General features: G+C 36.6%; 1 protein-coding gene across 3 annotated transcripts in view; it reads right to left on the reverse strand.

Moving 5' to 3' along the window:
* Window positions 1-20,994, reverse strand: part of LOC128203721 (uncharacterized) — a 114,807-nt gene that overhangs the window by 79,566 nt on the left and 14,247 nt on the right. For all 3 annotated transcript variants that reach the window (XR_008256021.1, XM_052905254.1, XM_052905256.1), the window contains exons 3-4: window positions 20,372-20,501; window positions 16,116-16,224 (exon numbers count right to left, since the gene is read on the reverse strand). Coding sequence is in view for 2 of the 3 variants with exons in the window: in XM_052905254.1 (XP_052761214.1) it covers window positions 16,116-16,224; window positions 20,372-20,501 (239 nt within the window). In the remaining variant the exon portion in view is untranslated. The remainder of the gene's footprint in view (window positions 1-16,115; window positions 16,225-20,371; window positions 20,502-20,994) is intronic.

Consider the following 20,994-nt stretch of genomic DNA (forward strand, 5'->3'; position numbering starts at 1 on the left):
AATGAAAACACCGACTGGAACTGTTAATAGAATCGTGCCAGTTTTGGTTGAAACAATCAATAAGCCTCCGTTTAAAAACACTGATAAATATAGATATATCACCAACATCTTGAGATATCCAGATATAACCGAAGCCATACATAAAAAGCATATTCTTAATATAAGTTGCCCAGCAAGTGCGTCCAACTTCATCCAACGACTTGAGCATTAAGTAACATTGTTTAGGTATCTATTATTAGAAAGTTGTAATAATATGCAATAATATCTAATACAATTAGAAAAATAATTTATACATAAAGGCAATCTTCCACATTCACCAAGAATCATACATGTATTAGTGCTTTTATGAACACCAATATGCTTCCTACAGAAATCGTTTTGTACATATTCAATCTTAGGACAGAATGTATAGCCCCAAATCTGGGACCCATAACATACCGTATTATATCAGGCATAGGACGCACTTTTTTGCCCCCAATTCTCGTCTTAAAAATTGCCTGCGTCCTTTCTATGCTATTAGAATTTCATCTGGGTTTTTTCCAAGTCCATTTCAGGTCTAAAATATCAGACCGGGGAAGAACGCGGTAATAGTAAGTATCTGTACTGCATCACCGAAGAGAACAACTGACATAGGTAAAATCACGCAAGTTAACACATGCAGAAATATATTGAATGTTTACTTTAAAATGATTTATTGAGAAATAAATTGAAAACAAACACGAGTGTTTACTTTTTTTACAAAAGGGACGCTACTCACAAAAACTCGATGTGAGTCAGCACTTTAACTGGATTGAGTTATAACGGCAATGGAAAATTGGGAAAGGAGGTAAATATCAATTAATCGTTGTTCATGATTTTAATGTTTCAATATTTTACAAAACATTTTGTTGTATGTAACTGTTTTAAAAAAATTAATAAAGGAATGTGCATAACGCAAAGTAGCATTATTGTCACTATCAAATCTTTTCAAATGTGCGAAGGTGTGAAAAACACCCGCTGTCTGTCATTAGAAAAACATCAATAGAACAAATTATTGCGATGGTAATACTGTATGTTTGTTTGTTCGCACTTTACCCGACGTGCCTTCCGCTGGCAAGGCTAATTACCGACACGCATTAATTATGCCGACATGCTTTAATCCGCGCAGCGACAAGCCTTATCAAAACAATCATCAGTTTTGACAATACGATTGCAACGGTTGACTGTCATTCAGAAGGCATGTTGGGACTATTTGATTGAATTTATTGAACCCATGCTAAACCGATCGATATACAGTATAAAAACACTACGCATCGGTAACTTCCCTTTACAAGAACACGAAAACTAGCGTAGAAAAATTAAACTTGATTATTTTTAGCCTTTTAATAAATTATTACCTGAAAACAATCTGCTTGGCGATCAAAATGGAGGTGCGGGCGCACAAAAAAAATAAAAATATTTTTTTTACATTTTCAAAAAAATAGGAGCGGTAAATCCGCGGAACGAAATATCAATTTGGTGTGGCCTTATATACAATTTTTTTTTTTTTTTTCTTCAATATATGTTATAAATACTTTACCAAAATCAATTTTTCGGCTCCGATTTTGACATTTTTCCGCTGCGTCCTATCTTATATATAAAGGGTTTTTACCGTTTTCTCAAATATTTTTTTGCCTGTGTCCTATCTATGCTAGCGTCCTATACACAGTGTTCTGCCAAAGATTGAAAAAGATGGGGCCGAATGGCCCAGCAGTCATGAAAATTAGGGGCCATTTTCAAAAGTGAAGGGCAATGACCTTTGCAAGGGGAAAAATGAAAACTTGTAAATAAAAGTGTTTTATTTACCCATTATATACATGGTGTAACATCCACATGACATCAGTATTCTCAAATATTGGACAGAACCACAAATGAGACACAATGTTGTATGTTAATAAACAGTTTCACATGTCAATGTGTTGTTATGCTTTATAACCCTCCCCACCCAGGAACATTTTCCTCTGTTTTGCATTCCTCCAATGCACCATTTGGGCATTAAAACCCCTTTCACAGTCTGCTGTGTGAACTGGTGCAGACAGAGCTAGTTCAGCAAGGGTCAGTAGGTTTGGGAATGTATCTTTATGTTTCTTCAGAAGAAACCACAATAATTTACAATTTAGTAAAAAAATACACTACGCCTCACGATTGGATAGTCACAATGAAAATCGTTGTTTTATCAAATGAACGCTGTGCTGTAAAACTTCTGAAAAAGAAATTGATTAAGTCAAAACGGCTCTTCGAAAAACGGGCGCGCCAATCATCCCATCTACAGGTGTTTTGTTGGGCTATCCCGATTTTTTCTGCGCCAACGCGCAAGGGCGCGTCCTTGGCAGAACACTGTATACATGATATAATACGGTAGAATAGGTTTTATCATAGTGTCAAACATTTTAAACAGTTCTTTTGTTGGAAAATAACCAAAAGGTTTCTGGTAACGTTTAATAGCAAAAATAGCTTTTTGAGCTTGAGCTGCTAGTTTGTCTTGTGCTGGCGTCCCTGACAACTGTGGACTAAACAATATACCAATGTATTTATAAACAGATGTTGTTTTTATATTTACGCCACGAAAGAACCATTTCTCATTATCTCGTAAAGGGCCACCATTTCTAAAAACAACTATTTTAGTCTTATCAAGATTGACCTCCATACCGGTATTTGAACAAAAACTATCTATTACGTTTAATTGTTGTTTCAATTTAAAAACCGTTTCTGCACAATTAGCTACGTCATCTGCAAACATTAGGCAAATAATATCTGGCATGTCATTAGTAATGAAAATCCCAGAACCACAATTTTCTCATAAAAGGGCTGATAACTCATTAATGAATGGGACAAAAATTGTCGAACTTGACTTGTCTCCTTGTCTTGTACCGACATTACATGGGAACAACTTTGTTGCACCATCTGCTGTTTTAACACATGAATTTAAATCGTGATACATAGCTTTAAGAACTCTTAAACAAGAGGGCCATGATGGCCCTAAATCGCTCACCTGAGTAAAAGAGTTTAACCTTTGTAATCAATATAGCTTGATATTTGTTCTCAAAGAATATTGGCTGGTCACTTTTCATTAAGTTAAATGGATGTTGCACTAATTAGTACGCCATTCAATATCTCTGTACGGTTCCATCAATATGCAAATATGAAAATAAAAGAGACCAAACAAAATTATTTTATACATTTGAGAGAAGTCTATGCAAGGGTGCTTCAGACCAAATTTGGTAAATATCCATCAAGAGGTTCACAAGAATAATCGTTTTTTACTCTATTTTTAGCTAAAAGGGGCCAAACAAAATTATGTGAACAAATTTAAGAGAGGTCCATGCAAGGACACTTCAAACCAAATTTGCTGAAGATCTATCAAGGGGTTCATGCGAAGAAAATGTTAAGGTTTTTTTTACTAATTTTAGCTCTGGTGGCCCTTAAAAGGGGCCAAACAAAATTATTTGAAAAGACCTGACAGAGGCCCATGCTAGGATGCTTCAGACTTGAAGATCCATCAAGCAGTTAATAAGATCAAGTTGTTTAAAGGTTTTTCTATTTTTTGCTCTGGTGACCCCTAAAAGGGGCCAAACAAAACCATTTGAACAAAGTTGAGAGAGAACCATGTAAGGATGCTACATATCAAGTATGGAGTCATTCTGACCTTTACTTTCAGAGGAAAAGATGTTTAAGTGACAAGACAATGTAAAAACAAATGACCCCTGAGCAAGGCCAATTTGACCCCGGGACAATAATTTGAATACCTTTGGTGTAGGTCCACTAGGTAACACTATATACCAAATATGAAAGCTCTAGGTCTTATATTTTGGAGAAGAGGATTTTTAAAGTTTTATTATATAAGACTATATAAAAATATTGAAAATCTAAGCCTATGAACACGGGGCGTGGCCAATTTTGACCCCAGGGCTAAAGTTTGAACAATCTTAATAGTGGTCCGATAAACAATGCTTCATACCAAATATCTAAGGCCTTCGCCTTTTGGTTTCGGAGAAGAAGATTTTATAAGTTTTCATCATATACATATATAAGGAAACCCATGACCGCCCGGGTGGGGCCATTTTTTGACCCCAGGGCCAAAGATTGAACAATATTGGTACAAGTCAACTAGATGATATATCATGCCAAATATCTAAGCTCTTGTCACTACTTGATTTTACATGTGTATCTATATATGTATATTTGTTATTAATTGTTGTATGTGGCCCATATTGAAAATTGGTATGTGTACTAAATATGTTATCCAGTTTAAATTAAGACGTTACTTGTCTTTGTGAGTTCGGAGAAGATTTTTTAAGTTTTCACTATAACACATATAGAGAAAACCCATCAGCCCCGGGGTGTGGCCAATTTTGACCCCAGGGCCATAATTTGAACAAACTTTGTAGAGGTCCACTAGACGATGAATCATGCCAAATATCTAAGCTCTAAGCCACGTAAGTTCAGAGGAGATGATTTTTGAAGTTTTCACTATACACATAAAGAGAAAACCCATGACCCCCGAAGGGATGGGGCCAATTTTGACCCCAAGGCCATAATTTGAACAATCTTTGTAGAGGTCCACTAGACGATGAATCATGCCAAATATCTAAGCTCTAGTCCAAGTAAGTTCAGAGGAGAAGATTTTTGAAGTTTTAACTATAAACATATAGAGAATACCCTAACCCCCCTGGGCGGGGCCAATTTTGACCCCAAGGCCATAATTTGAACAATCTTTGTAGAGGTCTACTAGACGATGAATCAAGCCAAATATCTAAGCTCTAAGCAACGTAAGTTCAGAGGAGATTTTTGATTTTTTTTTAATATAAACATATAGAGAAAACTCATGACCACCCAGGGGCGGGGCCAATTTTGACCACAGGGCCATAATTGGAACAATCTTTGTAGAGGTCCACTAGACGATGAATCATGCCAAATATCTAAGCTCTAGTCCAAGTAAGTTAAGAGGAGAAGATTTTTGAAGTTTTAACTATAAACATATAAAGTATACCCATGACCCCCCGGGCCGGGGCCAATTTTGACCCCAAGGCCATAATTTGAACAATCTTTGTAGAGGTCCACTTGACGATGAATCATGCCAAATATCTAAGCTATAGTACAAGTAAGTTCAAAGGAAAAGATTTTTGAAGTTTTCACTATAAACATATAGAGAATACCCTAACCCCCCGGGCGGGGCCAATTTTGACCCCAAGGCCATAATTTGAACAATCTTTGTAGAGGTCCACTAGACGATGAATCATGCCAAATATCTAAGCTCTAGTCCAAGTAAGTTAAGAGGAGAAGATTTTTGAAGTTTTAACTATAAACATATAGAGAAAACCCATGACCCCCCAGGGCGGAGCCAATTTTGACCCCAAGGCCACAATTTGAACAATCTTTGTAAAGGTCTACTAGACGATGAATCATGCCAAATATCTAAGCTCTAGTCCAAGTAAGTTCAAAGGAGAAGATTTTTGAAGTTTTCACTACAAACATATAGAGAAAACTCATGACCCCCCGGGGCGGAGCCAATTTTAACCCCAAGGCCATAATTTGAACAATCTTTGTAGAGGTCCACTAGACGATGAATCATGCCAAATATCTTAGCTCTAGTCCAAGTAAGTTCAGAGGAGAAGATTTTTGAAGTTTTAACTATAAACATATAGAGCATACCCATGACCCCCCGGGCGGGGCCAATTTTGACCCCAGGGCCATAATTTGAACAAACTTTGTAGAGGTCCACTAGACGATGAATCATGACAAATATCTAAGCTCTAGGCCAAGTAAGTTCAGAGGAGAAGATTTTTTAAGTTTTCACTATAAACATATAGAGAAAACCCATGACCCCCCGGGGCGGGGCCAATTTTGACCCAAGGGCCATAATTTGAACAATCTTGGTAGAGGACCATTTGGTGATCCTACCTACCATATATCAACGGCCTAAGCCTTGTGGTTTGGGAGAAGAAGATTTTTTCCTTTCCATTTCCATGGCAACCAGAGTTCTGCATGGAATTCAATTCTTTGAACAATTTTCAAAGGGGACCACCCAAGGAACATTCCTGTGAAGTTTGGATGAAATTGGCTAAGCGGTTTATGAGGAGATGTCATTTAAAGTAAAAGTTTACGGACGGACGGACGACGGACGGACGCCGGACAAATTGTGATCACAAAAGCTCACCTTGTCACTATGTGACAGGTGAGCTAAAAATTACCATGTATACCTATATTTTGGAGTGATTGGAACATTTTAATGTGGTTTATTTTGTCAAAAGCCTTACGAAAGTCTACGTATAAACAGTAGAAGCGCCCTCCCTTTTTTGATAGATATTTTTGCACCATGGTTTGTAAAGAGAATAGGTTATCGACTGTCGAGTAATTACAACGAAACCCAGCTTGACATTCATCAATTTTATGGTTGTCTTCAGCCCAATTATATAGCCTTTTATTAATGGCACCTGAAAATATTGTGTACATTGTATTAGTTATAGATATCCCCCCCCCCCGGTAGTTCCCCCCCCGGTACAGTATTGGGTTATCATAATACCCTGACTTATTGCAAGCTCGCCCCTTTTCAGCTTTCCTTTTTAACCTTATAATAACCTGATTTAGTGGAAGCTTACCCATTTATGGTTATCCTTCTTTACCTCATAATAGCCTGGTTTAGTGGAAGCTTACCCCTTCATGGTTATCCTGTTAGTAACTCTTGATATTTATTATTTTCATTTTTATAACCGCATTTAAATTAACTTTTGATCTTCAATCTTTATAAATACGAAATAAAGAGTTTATTTGAAATTTCAATATCTAAGAAATGCAAATTTGGAAATGCGGAACTGGATTTATTGAGTGGATTAAAAATCCGTTCTATCATTAAATATCCAATACATTACATAATCTATTCAATTTTAATTTGACTTCATATTCTAAGCAATTAGATTATGTATCTTACACAACTGAGATTTGAAACACACAAAATCTGGGGTAAAAAATGAGAAAACATGAATTATAATTATGCATCTTGTTAGCTGACTGCTAAAAATTAATGTACTGATAAGCCATACACTGGCAGGCCTTAAACAGCGTGGTATGACAGGTGGTAAAGGGAAATCAAAAGAATGAAAACAGTTTTGAACACATGGTTTAAAAAAAAATAGAGATAGATTTTTTTTGAAAAAGCACTTGCCTCCCCCATTGTGTGGTCGTATTTGAGGAATAATCAATGGACATTAAATTTGAACTTTTGGACTGGAGATGAATAAACATAAGGGTAATGGCCAACATGATCAAGCATAAAGTTCCACTGTCCAAGTATGAAGTTCCTCAGTCGAAGTATGAAGTACCTGGGCCCTAGTGTTCTTAAATTATTGAGCAGAAAGAAATGTGACATATGGACTGGTAACCAAAGAACTGCTTTTCATCTAAGGTGACCTTGACCTACTGATCTCAAAATAAATCAGTATGAGTCATCAAGTAGTCATGCCCAACTGGCATACCAAGTATGAAGCTCCTAAGTGCAAGCATTCTACTGAAGTCAAAACCAATAGGGGTCATCTACTAACAAGCCAACTAGCATTGTCACCAAGTATGAAGTTCCTGGGCCAAACCATTCATAAGTTATTCAGCGGAAACCATTATTTCACCTCAAAGTCACTCTGACCTTTGACCTACTGGCCTGTATATCAAACAAGAGGGCAAAGATGGCATACATTCTGACCAAATTTGGTCATACTTGGACAAAGGTTCAGAAGTAATTGATCGGACTACATACTGGATGGTGCCTGTCTGCCCTTCCATATGCTATAGGTGGAACTATTACTTGTCCAGTTTCTTTTATACAGGTGTGTAAAAACAAGACAAATATGTATTTGTTTAAAAACATATAAAGGGCAATAACTCTTACAATAATTAGGTTGGATTTATGTAACTTGTCTCAAAAAATCACAATTTACTGTGAATATGTTCATGAAGTATGAGGTTGGTACCTTCAATGATTTTAAAACAATAAAATAACAATAAATCAAGAGGGCCATGATGGCCCTAAAACGCTCACCTAAGCAAAGGGCCACAACTCTGTGATAAAGCATCAATAAAAATGTTGCAATTAAAATATATCTTTACTGATGACAATGCCTTGTTTTATATTTGTAAAGGGTCACCCAAGGAAACTACCTGTAAAGTTTCATTGAATTTGGCCTGGTAGTTTCAGAGATTTTTTTAAAGCAAAACAGTAAGATGCTTCAGACTTGAAGATCCATCAAGCAGTTAATAAGATCAAGTTGTTTAAAGGTTTTTCTATTTTTTGCTCTGGTGACCCCTAAAAGGGGCCAAACAAAACCATTTGAACAAAGTTGAGAGAGAACCATGTAAGGATGCTACATATCAAGTATGGAGTCATTCTGACCTTTACTTTCAGAGGAAAAGATGTTTAAGTGACAAGACAATGTAAAAACAAATGACCCCTGAGCAAGGCCAATTTGACCCCGGGACAATAATTTGAATACCTTTGGTGTAGGTCCACTAGGTAACACTATATACCAAATATGAAAGCTCTAGGTCTTATATTTTGGAGAAGAGGATTTTTAAAGTTTTATTATATAAGACTATATAAAAATATTGAAAATCTAAGCCTATGAACACGGGGCGTGGCCAATTTTGACCCCAGGGCTAAAGTTTGAACAATCTTAATAGTGGTCCGATAAACAATGCTTCATACCAAATATCTAAGGCCTTCGCCTTTTGGTTTCGGAGAAGAAGATTTTATAAGTTTTCATCATATACATATATAAGGAAACCCATGACCGCCCGGGTGGGGCCATTTTTTGACCCCAGGGCCAAAGATTGAACAATATTGGTACAAGTCAACTAGATGATATATCATGCCAAATATCTAAGCTCTTGTCACTACTTGATTTTACATGTGTATCTATATATGTATATTTGTTATTAATTGTTGTATGTGGCCCATATTGAAAATTGGTATGTGTACTAAATATGTTATCCAGTTTAAATTAAGACGTTACTTGTCTTTGTGAGTTCGGAGAAGATTTTTTAAGTTTTCACTATAACACATATAGAGAAAACCCATCAGCCCCGGGGTGTGGCCAATTTTGACCCCAGGGCCATAATTTGAACAAACTTTGTAGAGGTCCACTAGACGATGAATCATGCCAAATATCTAAGCTCTAAGCCACGTAAGTTCAGAGGAGATGATTTTTGAAGTTTTCACTATACACATAAAGAGAAAACCCATGACCCCCGAAGGGATGGGGCCAATTTTGACCCCAAGGCCATAATTTGAACAATCTTTGTAGAGGTCCACTAGACGATGAATCATGCCAAATATCTAAGCTCTAGTCCAAGTAAGTTCAGAGGAGAAGATTTTTGAAGTTTTAACTATAAACATATAGAGAATACCCTAACCCCCCTGGGCGGGGCCAATTTTGACCCCAAGGCCATAATTTGAACAATCTTTGTAGAGGTCTACTAGACGATGAATCAAGCCAAATATCTAAGCTCTAAGCAACGTAAGTTCAGAGGAGATTTTTGATTTTTTTTTAATATAAACATATAGAGAAAACTCATGACCACCCAGGGGCGGGGCCAATTTTGACCACAGGGCCATAATTGGAACAATCTTTGTAGAGGTCCACTAGACGATGAATCATGCCAAATATCTAAGCTCTAGTCCAAGTAAGTTAAGAGGAGAAGATTTTTGAAGTTTTAACTATAAACATATAAAGTATACCCATGACCCCCCGGGCCGGGGCCAATTTTGACCCCAAGGCCATAATTTGAACAATCTTTGTAGAGGTCCACTTGACGATGAATCATGCCAAATATCTAAGCTATAGTACAAGTAAGTTCAAAGGAAAAGATTTTTGAAGTTTTCACTATAAACATATAGAGAATACCCTAACCCCCCGGGCGGGGCCAATTTTGACCCCAAGGCCATAATTTGAACAATCTTTGTAGAGGTCCACTAGACGATGAATCATGCCAAATATCTAAGCTCTAGTCCAAGTAAGTTAAGAGGAGAAGATTTTTGAAGTTTTAACTATAAACATATAGAGAAAACCCATGACCCCCCAGGGCGGAGCCAATTTTGACCCCAAGGCCACAATTTGAACAATCTTTGTAAAGGTCTACTAGACGATGAATCATGCCAAATATCTAAGCTCTAGTCCAAGTAAGTTCAAAGGAGAAGATTTTTGAAGTTTTCACTACAAACATATAGAGAAAACTCATGACCCCCCGGGGCGGAGCCAATTTTAACCCCAAGGCCATAATTTGAACAATCTTTGTAGAGGTCCACTAGACGATGAATCATGCCAAATATCTTAGCTCTAGTCCAAGTAAGTTCAGAGGAGAAGATTTTTGAAGTTTTAACTATAAACATATAGAGCATACCCATGACCCCCCGGGCGGGGCCAATTTTGACCCCAGGGCCATAATTTGAACAAACTTTGTAGAGGTCCACTAGACGATGAATCATGACAAATATCTAAGCTCTAGGCCAAGTAAGTTCAGAGGAGAAGATTTTTTAAGTTTTCACTATAAACATATAGAGAAAACCCATGACCCCCCGGGGCGGGGCCAATTTTGACCCAAGGGCCATAATTTGAACAATCTTGGTAGAGGACCATTTGGTGATCCTACCTACCATATATCAACGGCCTAAGCCTTGTGGTTTGGGAGAAGAAGATTTTTTCCTTTCCATTTCCATGGCAACCAGAGTTCTGCATGGAATTCAATTCTTTGAACAATTTTCAAAGGGGACCACCCAAGGAACATTCCTGTGAAGTTTGGATGAAATTGGCTAAGCGGTTTATGAGGAGATGTCATTTAAAGTAAAAGTTTACGGACGGACGGACGACGGACGGACGCCGGACAAATTGTGATCACAAAAGCTCACCTTGTCACTATGTGACAGGTGAGCTAAAAATTACCATGTATACCTATATTTTGGAGTGATTGGAACATTTTAATGTGGTTTATTTTGTCAAAAGCCTTACGAAAGTCTACGTATAAACAGTAGAAGTACAGTAAAAATTAATGTACTGATAAGCCATACACTGGCAGGCCTTAAACAGCGTGGTATGACAGGTGGTAAAGGGAAATCAAAAGAATGAAAACAGTTTTGAACACATGGTTTAAAAAAAAATAGAGATAGATTTTTTTTGAAAAAGCACTTGCCTCCCCCATTGTGTGGTCGTATTTGAGGAATAATCAATGGACATTAAATTTGAACTTTTGGACTGGAGATGAATAAACATAAGGGTAATGGCCAACATGATCAAGCATAAAGTTCCACTGTCCAAGTATGAAGTTCCTCAGTCGAAGTATGAAGTACCTGGGCCCTAGTGTTCTTAAATTATTGAGCAGAAAGAAATGTGACATATGGACTGGTAACCAAAGAACTGCTTTTCATCTAAGGTGACCTTGACCTACTGATCTCAAAATAAATCAGTATGAGTCATCAAGTAGTCATGCCCAACTGGCATACCAAGTATGAAGCTCCTAAGTGCAAGCATTCTACTGAAGTCAAAACCAATAGGGGTCATCTACTAACAAGCCAACTAGCATTGTCACCAAGTATGAAGTTCCTGGGCCAAACCATTCATAAGTTATTCAGCGGAAACCATTATTTCACCTCAAAGTCACTCTGACCTTTGACCTACTGGCCTGTATATCAAACAAGAGGGCAAAGATGGCATACATTCTGACCAAATTTGGTCATACTTGGACAAAGGTTCAGAAGTAATTGATCGGACTACATACTGGATGGTGCCTGTCTGCCCTTCCATATGCTATAGGTGGAACTATTACTTGTCCAGTTTCTTTTATACAGGTGTGTAAAAACAAGACAAATATGTATTTGTTTAAAAAGATATAAAGGGCAATAACTCTTACAATAATTAGGTTGGATTTATGTAACTTGTCTCAAAAAATCACAATTTACTGTGAATATGTTCATGAAGTATGAGGTTGGTACCTTCAATGATTTTAAAACAATAAAATAACAATAAATCAAGAGGGCCATGATGGCCCTAAAACGCTCACCTAAGCAAAGGGCCACAACTCTGTGATAAAGCATCAATAAAAATGTTGCAATTAAAATATATCTTTACTGATGACAATGCCTTGTTTTATATTTGTAAAGGGTCACCCAAGGAAACTACCTGTAAAGTTTCATTGAATTTGGCCTGGTAGTTTCAGAGATTTTTTTAAAGCAAAACAGTAAGTCGGCCATTTTGTTGTTGTTGGTGATCAATCTCAATGCCTTGTTGTATTTTTGTAGAGGGTCATGCACTGAAGCTTCCTGTAAATTTAAATAAGTTTCAGTGAATTTGGTCTGGTGGTTTCAGAGGAGATGTTTTCTAAAGCAAAACAGGAAGTTGGCCAGATTGTTGTTGTTGTTGATCAATCGCGACCCCTTGTTGTATTTTTGTAGATGGTTACCAAAGGAAGCTTCCTGTAGAGTTTCATTGAATTTGGACTAGTTGTTTTAGATGAGATGTTTTTTTAAAGCAAAACAGGAAGTTGGCCATTTTGTTGTTGTTGTTGATCAATCGTGACCCTTGTTGTATTTTTGTGGAGGGTCATCCAAAGAAGCTTCCTGTAAAGTTTCATTGAAATTGGACCTGTAGTCTCAGAGGAGATGTTTTTTAAAAGCAAAACAGAAAGTAGGCCATTTTGTTGTTGTTGTTGATCAATCATGACCCCTTGTTGTATTTTTGTAGAGGGTCGCCCAAGGAAGCTTCCTGTAAAGTTTCATTCAATTTGGACTGGTAGTCTCAGAGGAGATGTTTTTTTAAAGCAAAACAGTAAGTTTGCTATTTTGTTGATGTTTTGTTGTTGTTGTTGATCAATCATGACCCCTTGTTGTATTTTTGTAGAGGGTCGCCCAAGGAAGCTTCCTGTAAAGTTTCATTGAATTTGGAGAGGTAGTTTCAAAGGAGATGTTTTTTAAAAGCAAAACAGGAAGTCAGCTACTTTTTTTTTTGTTGCTGTTGATCAATTGTGACCCCTTGTTGTATTTTTGTAGAGGGTCACCCAAGGAAGCTTCCTGTAAAGTTTCATTCAATTTGGACTGGTAGTTTCAGAGGAGATGCTTTTCAAAGCAAAACAGGACGTCGGCCATGTTGTTGTTGTTGTTGTTAATCAATGACCCCTTGTTGTATTTTTGTAGAGGGACACCCAAGGAAACTTCCATTGATATTGGCCAGGTAGTTTAAGCGGAGATGTTTTTTAAGCAATTGTTGACGGACGGACGGACTGAATAAGACCGATCACAATAGCTCACCTTCGTGCTCTGGTGAGCTAAAAAACCAGATGACCCATATTCGAACTTAACTTAGAAATTATCAAAACAACCTTTCTGACAAATGTCCTGGTAATTTGGACTGAAAATGTTACCTCTAGAGTGTCAACAAGGTTTTTCCATATTTGGGCTCTGTGACCTAGTTTTTGACCCCAGATGACCCACATTCTAACTTGAGCTAGAGATAATCGAAACAACCTTTCTGACAATTTTCCAGGATATTTGGACTGAAAAAGTAGCCTCTAAGGTGTTAACAAGATTTTTCTATTTTCTGGTCATGTGACCTAGTTTGTCAACATTTTTATACGCCCGAAGGGTCGTATTATGTTATGGCCTCCATCGTCCGTCCGTCTGTCTGTCCGTCCGTTAGCAATTCCGTGTCCGGGCCATAACTTGATAACTAATAAAGCGATTTTCAAATAACTTTATACAAATCATCACTACATTAAAAGGATGTGTCACGCGCAGTTTCCAGGTCCATACCTCAAAGACTAGAATCACCATGGGGGTGCGTTAGCAAATCCGTGTCCAGGCCACAACTTGGTCACTAATAAAGTCATTTTCAAATAACTTTTTACAAAGCATCATTACATTAAAAGGATGTGTCGCGCGCAATTTCCAGGTCCATACCTCAAACACTAGAATCACCATGGGGGGGGGGACGTTAGCAATTCCATGTCCAGGCCATAACTGGGTTACTACTAAAGCAATTTTCAAATAACTTTATACAAATCATCTCTACATTAAAAGGATTTGTCAAGCATGCTTTCTAGGTCCGTACCTCAAAGGCTAATTTCACTGGGGGGCGTTAGCAATTCCGTTAGCAATTCCGTGTCCAGGCCATAACTTTGTGTTACTACTAATAAAGGAATTTTTAGAAAACGTGTCCTTGCCACAACTTTGTAACCAATAAAGCAATTTTTAGATAACTTTATACAAATTATTGCTACATTAAAAGGATGTGTTGTGAGCACTTTCCAAGTCCTGCTACTTTTAAACTTAGTAAGCAGTATACTAGCATAACCTAAATGTTTATTAAAGACCTCAAGCCAAATCTTCTTCGGGCTTATAATGCTCCGTTTCACTGTGCTCTTGTTTTACCTCAGGGTCAGTGCAACTCATACAGTTACATTGACCTTTGACCCAAAATCAATAAGGGTCATCCACTAGTCATGACCAACTTGCATATCAAGTATGAAGCTCTTAAAAGCAAGCATTCTTGACTTATAAATGGAAATGTTTGTTTTTTCAGCTCAAGGTCATTAGGACCTCAAGGTCATTGGGACCTTGACCGTTGACCTACTGAAAGTGTTATGACGGACTACCTGACTGACTTAGACTGGACGAAAACAAAATGTTTCCCCACACGTAATTAAATTAGAATATGTTAAATTCTTTTGCTTAAAAGTAAATTTTATTATTTTCGCGAAGATTGAATTTAAGGGTTGTCGTTCCGTTGCTACGCAATCGGAACACTCGGTCTCTATCGGTCAAGTAAATACGTACTGGTTCTCTATATTTGACACTAGTTTAAAGTACACTTCTGGAATTAAATTAAACCGGTCTATGAACCGGGAATTTTTCTTTGCTAGTGAAATCTCGTGCGGAGAGGATCGAAATTAAAAAGCTCTTAGAAAAAAATAAGAAACTAAAGAAATTTAGTTATTTAATAATTTAAACTTGCAGTTTAATACACCTGCTACAACAATGCCGGGTAGAGGACGCCCTAAAGGAAGGAAAAGAAAGGTGGCGGAAGCAGTAGATGTGAGGGAAGAGGCATGCCACGTGCACGGCAGCAAAGGCAACCACCTCGTGTCATCTTGGAACCACAACTCCCCAGAGACAGCGGGGGCAAAGGGCTGTGTTTTTACCTTTCAGTTGGCCCCACAGTGCCTAGTGAATGCAGTGGTTTTGTCTTCACACTGAAAATAGCTGGGAATGGGCCTCACCAGGGTGCTGGGCTATTTGGCAGGGATCTTAACAGAAGTGTGTCCCTGCAGGTGAGGATGGGATGGACCGAAAGTCAAAGTCCCCGTTATTCTGGGCTTGGGGGGGGGGCATATACAATTGGCTGGTGCATAATAAGTCTAAATGACTATACAAGTACTCTGAACATACCCTTGTTCTTTTTTTGATAAGCACATGTCATTGCATTTCCTGTGATAATACAAACAAAGTGGATTCAAACTTTTTACTAAAAGCAGGGTTAATTTTTATTATGAATGATCATCATATTTAAATACGTTTTAATTATATAAGAAATTTGACTTATCCATATAATGTTTGTAGTAAACATGGATGAATAAATAGTATGTATATCGACATTTTCCCAATGTCCATTAGAGCTTCTGTTCAAGATGGCATTTAAATAGGTTTAAGGGCAATTATGTTGAACAATCTTTCTTATTTATATTGATTATAAGGAAAAAAATATTTTTCACTCTTCGCTTCGGGTTTAATAAAAACTGACAAAATTGTATTTTTTTTTATTTTTTTTGGCTCGCTCTCTCCAATTTTTTTTGGCAATAGTATGAGGAACAAAAGATTAATTTGGTGTGGCCTAATTGACATATTGAACCATTGTAGTGTTATTGAACCATTGTAGTGTCATAAAATGTGTGACGTAGATGATACAATTCACGGTATCTTCATATTGAGAGTTTGCATATGATTTAGGAAAATGAAAATCCATGAATTTAAGAACCCACGAGATTGTCCTTTTTGGAAAAACCACGAAATTTCAAGCCATTGAATATAAATGATTTCACAGTATATCACTTGGTGCCACATAACTAACCTTATTCTCCTGGACAACTTCTTGTCTTCTTTTGGTTTTCCCCGTCGTTTATCGCTGAAAACTTTCACAGGGGTTTTCCAGTTCTCAGTAACATCAGCCCTTGACCCAGCTAAAAATGATAAAGGAAATACATTCGTTCATATATTCCCGTATTTCTGGAGTCATTATGGGGGATTTTGTTTAGAATTCCAGGGGATGATGACATTAGACCAGGAGATTTTTATCAATCAACTTTTACTGCTACTGCGTCAGCATCATTTTACCTTTTTCTACATCCGTAAGTATTTTATTTATATCAAAGTAAATATAAGTATTTTATTTATATCAAAGTAAATCACTTATAATTTTAAACACTTTGAAGAGCAGGGCCTCTAAAAACCGACAATTTGCCAGTCTGGACTGATTTTCACTGTGTCGGACCAAATTCAGTAACAGAAAATGGTTACAAAAATTGGTCAGAAATTTGTTCCATTTTTTTATTATTTCAGTCCAAAAAAGCAAGTCAGTAAAAAAAGGTGGAAATTGTAATACACAAACCATGTTTGTCATTCGCAATAACCCAATAATAGTAGATAACCATCAGACCAACGATGATCAATCAATATTTGTTAATTGGCAGACGCTTGTAATTGATACTGGAGACACAAACACATTTTGTGTCTGCAAATTTTTTAAAAGTGTTAAATTGAGTCTTAGTATCTAATGAAATGGCTTAATTAATAAAGGTAACATATATTGTAAAAATGTGCATGTACTGAAAAAAAAGCTCCATTTAAAGGGCCCTTTTACAGTCTGGCGAGTGAAATATGTTTGGTACTTTTGTACTCTGATGTACTGTACAGTATTCAGATAAACCTACTTTCTGCAGCTTTGGTTGTGACCATCAAAATCATGAGTGAATGTTTGAAATATTTGCATACTAACCTTATAGAAAGCCTAAAAGTAGATAACAGAATATGTATTTACATTAGTCAATGGCAAGAACATACATCACAGGGCAATACTATTTCTGGGGCAATAATCATCTCTGATCTTTCCCTGTATTACCTTGTTGCTAAATTCACTATTCCTATTAAAGTATTATAATAATGCACCAGTCAATTGTAACCACGCCCCCCCCCCTCCCCCCCGGTCCGGGGAATAGAAGGGACCAAATGCCTCCACACCCATGGGACTCTATGTAAGGCCCATTCCCCGATATATTTGGCGGGAATACAAAACCATCGCATTCACCTGGCACTGCGGGGCCACCTGAAAGGTAAAAACACGGCCCATTTCCCCCGCTATGCTATCCCCGGTATACCCCCAGACCTTGGAGGGCCATGGTTACAAATGACTGGTGCATAACTGATAGCTTAAGACAACAGATAGTGTTGACAATCATGGATATTAAACATAGAATAGTGAAGCCCTTTATGGTAAAAATAGATTTTAAACAATTTATGAAGAATTTAATGATTTTATTAAATGTAACTTTAGGCTTTGCATAATTTAATAAAACTGTTGTTTATATAAAGAATTAAATTAATATTTGAATTATTAAGCAACTGCAAATAACATTTTAGGACTGTGTTGTTACATTAATGTAAAGCAAGTATGTCAACAGGTCTCCTATTTTGAAAATATTTAATTATTTCGGAAACTTGTGACCCTTCAGGCAGTTTTGAACCAAGGCGCATAATTTGAACAAACTTGGTAGAGGGCAATCATATCGGCTACATACCACATATCGAGGGGCTAGGGCTAATGTGGTTTGAGGCAAGAAGATTTTCAAAGTTTTCTTATATCAGTCTACAGACAATGCGAATGTCCGTCGGACAGTCGGACATGTCCGGTATATTTCAATTTTGACCGACGAAACTTTTGTTTTGGTCGGTCATTGTGTCCGGTGAAAAATTAAAGTCAGCACCGTTTAATTTTCGGAAAATTTACTTTCAGTTTCTAAATAAATGCTCAGAGTTATTTTTATATCATGATTATTCAGCGTGTTAATCCGTGTTTCACTATTTGTAAACCCCGTTTCGACATGTTTCCGTAAAAGCCGATAAAACGCGTAAGGTTCCGATTTCAGCTCGTACTCTAATACTTTTATTTTACGGAAATGTTCGGAAATTACAAAATTCCGTATGTAGTGGTTCCCGGCAAACGTGTTAATTTAAATATGATGATTAATATACCGAGCTGACTTTCTTTCCGCTCAGTTGAACATTGCCAATAACAAGACTTCTACTTTCGTTTTTGCATAAATGTTGTGCCTGAGTTTGACTTGTAGTACAATTCGTTACATTTTATAACAGTATTGTATCTTTAATTTAAAGATGAATTAAAAGAGTAAGATCTAGCTGTTCCATGGGTAGACGAACCAGATATGAGTTTTTTTTTGGGAGGCAAGGGAAGAAAAAAATTATGACATTTATAAGATCCGAATATTGATTTTTTTTACATTATGTTTGGCTTTTTTTTAAGGCTTTTTTTGTAATTTATTATAGTACTGTAGGACAAATCTAACCAAAAAGATCTAAACCTGTTATAATGGGGAATTACAAAACTTATTTAAAAAAGAGGCTTAAAATCAAGGTTTAGGCTGATGTTACTGAATACTGTTTGTAACATTGCGACAGGTAAAAATTTGGTGTGACAGGTAAACTTTCAGTGTTTACCTGTCGCAATGTCCTGTGAAGAAGAAAAAGTGTTCGCGTTGTCTGCAGTCTATATATAGGAAACTTGTGACCCCCAGAGCGGGACTAGCTTTAAACCCAGGAGCACAATTAAAACAAAAACTTTATAATGGAGGACATGATGCTTCATACAAATTATCAAGTGTCTGAGCCACATATTTAAAAGGTTTCAAAGTTATTATGTCAATGTTTACAAAAAATGTTCTTGGTAATAAAGAGCAAAAACTAAATTTGAAAATCCCAAAGATATAGCCTGAACATAACCATCTATACTCCATGTGTATATATATAAAGCATTACATAGTAATAAAACTCCAAGTGTGACCTTGAACTTGAGGTAGGGACATGAGTATTGCACACAACAAGTCATCTTTAAGTACCAAATATGTGCCAATTCATTTAAAAATTCCTTTGTGCATGACAAAAGTCTGTACACAAAAATCTGGTTGGATGGATGCACGGACGGACGAATGGAAGGACCAACGGACGGACGGAGGCACTGACAGACAGATGGTGTAATTTTAATATGTCCTCTCTAGAATGAAAAAATATGTAGTTAAATTACCATAATCAATGAACAGAATATTACATGCCACAGATACTCTGATTTTATTGGCAAATATTATAGAACTTAGAAACAAGTATCAAAGCTGAAGATTTTGTGATAGAACATAATGGAAGCATTTATATCTTTCTTATATATAATAATTTAATGTTGTAAAATTGATACGATTTTTAAATAGAGCTCTCAAAAGTTATTCCAGCGATGAAAAAATTCTCATATGAACCCAAAACCACTTCAAACAGTCTGGAACTCCAGCAAAAAATTGGGAAAAGTTTCATTAACTTTAAACAACTTTCAACAAACCTCTAGGTTAATCAGTCATGTAAAATGTGATATGGTATCACATTGGTCTGTCAGACTTTTCAACCCCTTTGTCATTTCAACCCCTAAAAGTGCTAAGACTTTTCAACCCTCCCTAGAACAAAGACATTTCAACCCATTACATTATCAATAACTAAGATCAAACTGTACTGAAACAGCAATATGTTACTATAAGTCTATAACATAACTGTTTCGACTGCTGACCTTTTTTAAAAGCAATGAAAGTTTTATAATAAAGCTAGAGCACATTTTGAGTAATATAGATTCTAGTTATACAAATTTAAAAAAATCAAATATTTAATCAAAGTTATCATTTGCTGTCATCAAAAAGTGGTTAGAATATTTATCCAATACTTTGGAGAAAAGTGTAACAAATGAGACAAATAGGGGTTGAAAAGTCTTCAATATGGCTATAAAAATACTTCAACTATGGGTTAAAAAGTCCAAACAGGTAGGGGTTGAAAAGTCTTTAAAATAGGGGTTGAAAAGTCTAAGAGTTGAAAAGTCTTCATTTTGAGAAGGGGTTGAAAAGTCTTGGGGTTGAAAAGTCCTGCTCCCGTCACATGATATGATGTGAAACAATGCACATGACTTAGATACAGCCTCTTAATCATAACTTGAAAGGCAGAAACTATATTAACCATAATGATAAAATCAAGTGCATAACTATGTTACAAGAAATAGACACCTACATGAGAACAGCATCTTGTAAGGGGATACCACTTCTGTTATGCGCACCATAGAGCGTGACTTCCGTGAATATAAATTGTCCAGGGACCTCTGACGACGACCAATCAAAAATCCCTCATCAAGTGTGTCCTCCTTATGATGAGAAAAATAAATCCATGTAAAATTAGGCACAACTAGAGCTATCACAGGACTGATGTCTACCCCCTCATGCAGACTTTAAAATACAAATCATAATACCAGGTAGGGGATTTATGATTATTTCAAGGGAAGCACAAGTGCAGAATATAAACAAGAGGGCCAAAGAGGGATAACTGGAATACCGGTTATTTAAGGCCTTACGGTTTTTGAGAAGATTTAAAAAGTTTTTCTTATATAAGAGCAGTCACAGACTGCCAATATCCCCCACCAAATTAAGAACAGTATTAACTTCACCCTATGACAAAGAATAACAATGAAAATTTACAATGGGCAATAACTAAAGAAATACTGCATCCAGAGTTATGGTTCTTGTGCACTGCACTTCTTTTCAATGATATCTATCTCAATATGATGTTTGATGTCAATACCTTATAGACTTTTTCTGTTATGTTCCTGACAAAAAAAATGTATAAAAATTAACAAAGGG

This window comes from Mya arenaria, chromosome 9 (genome assembly GCF_026914265.1).
Source record: "Mya arenaria isolate MELC-2E11 chromosome 9, ASM2691426v1".
Taxonomy (NCBI): Eukaryota; Metazoa; Mollusca; class Bivalvia; order Myida; family Myidae; genus Mya; species Mya arenaria.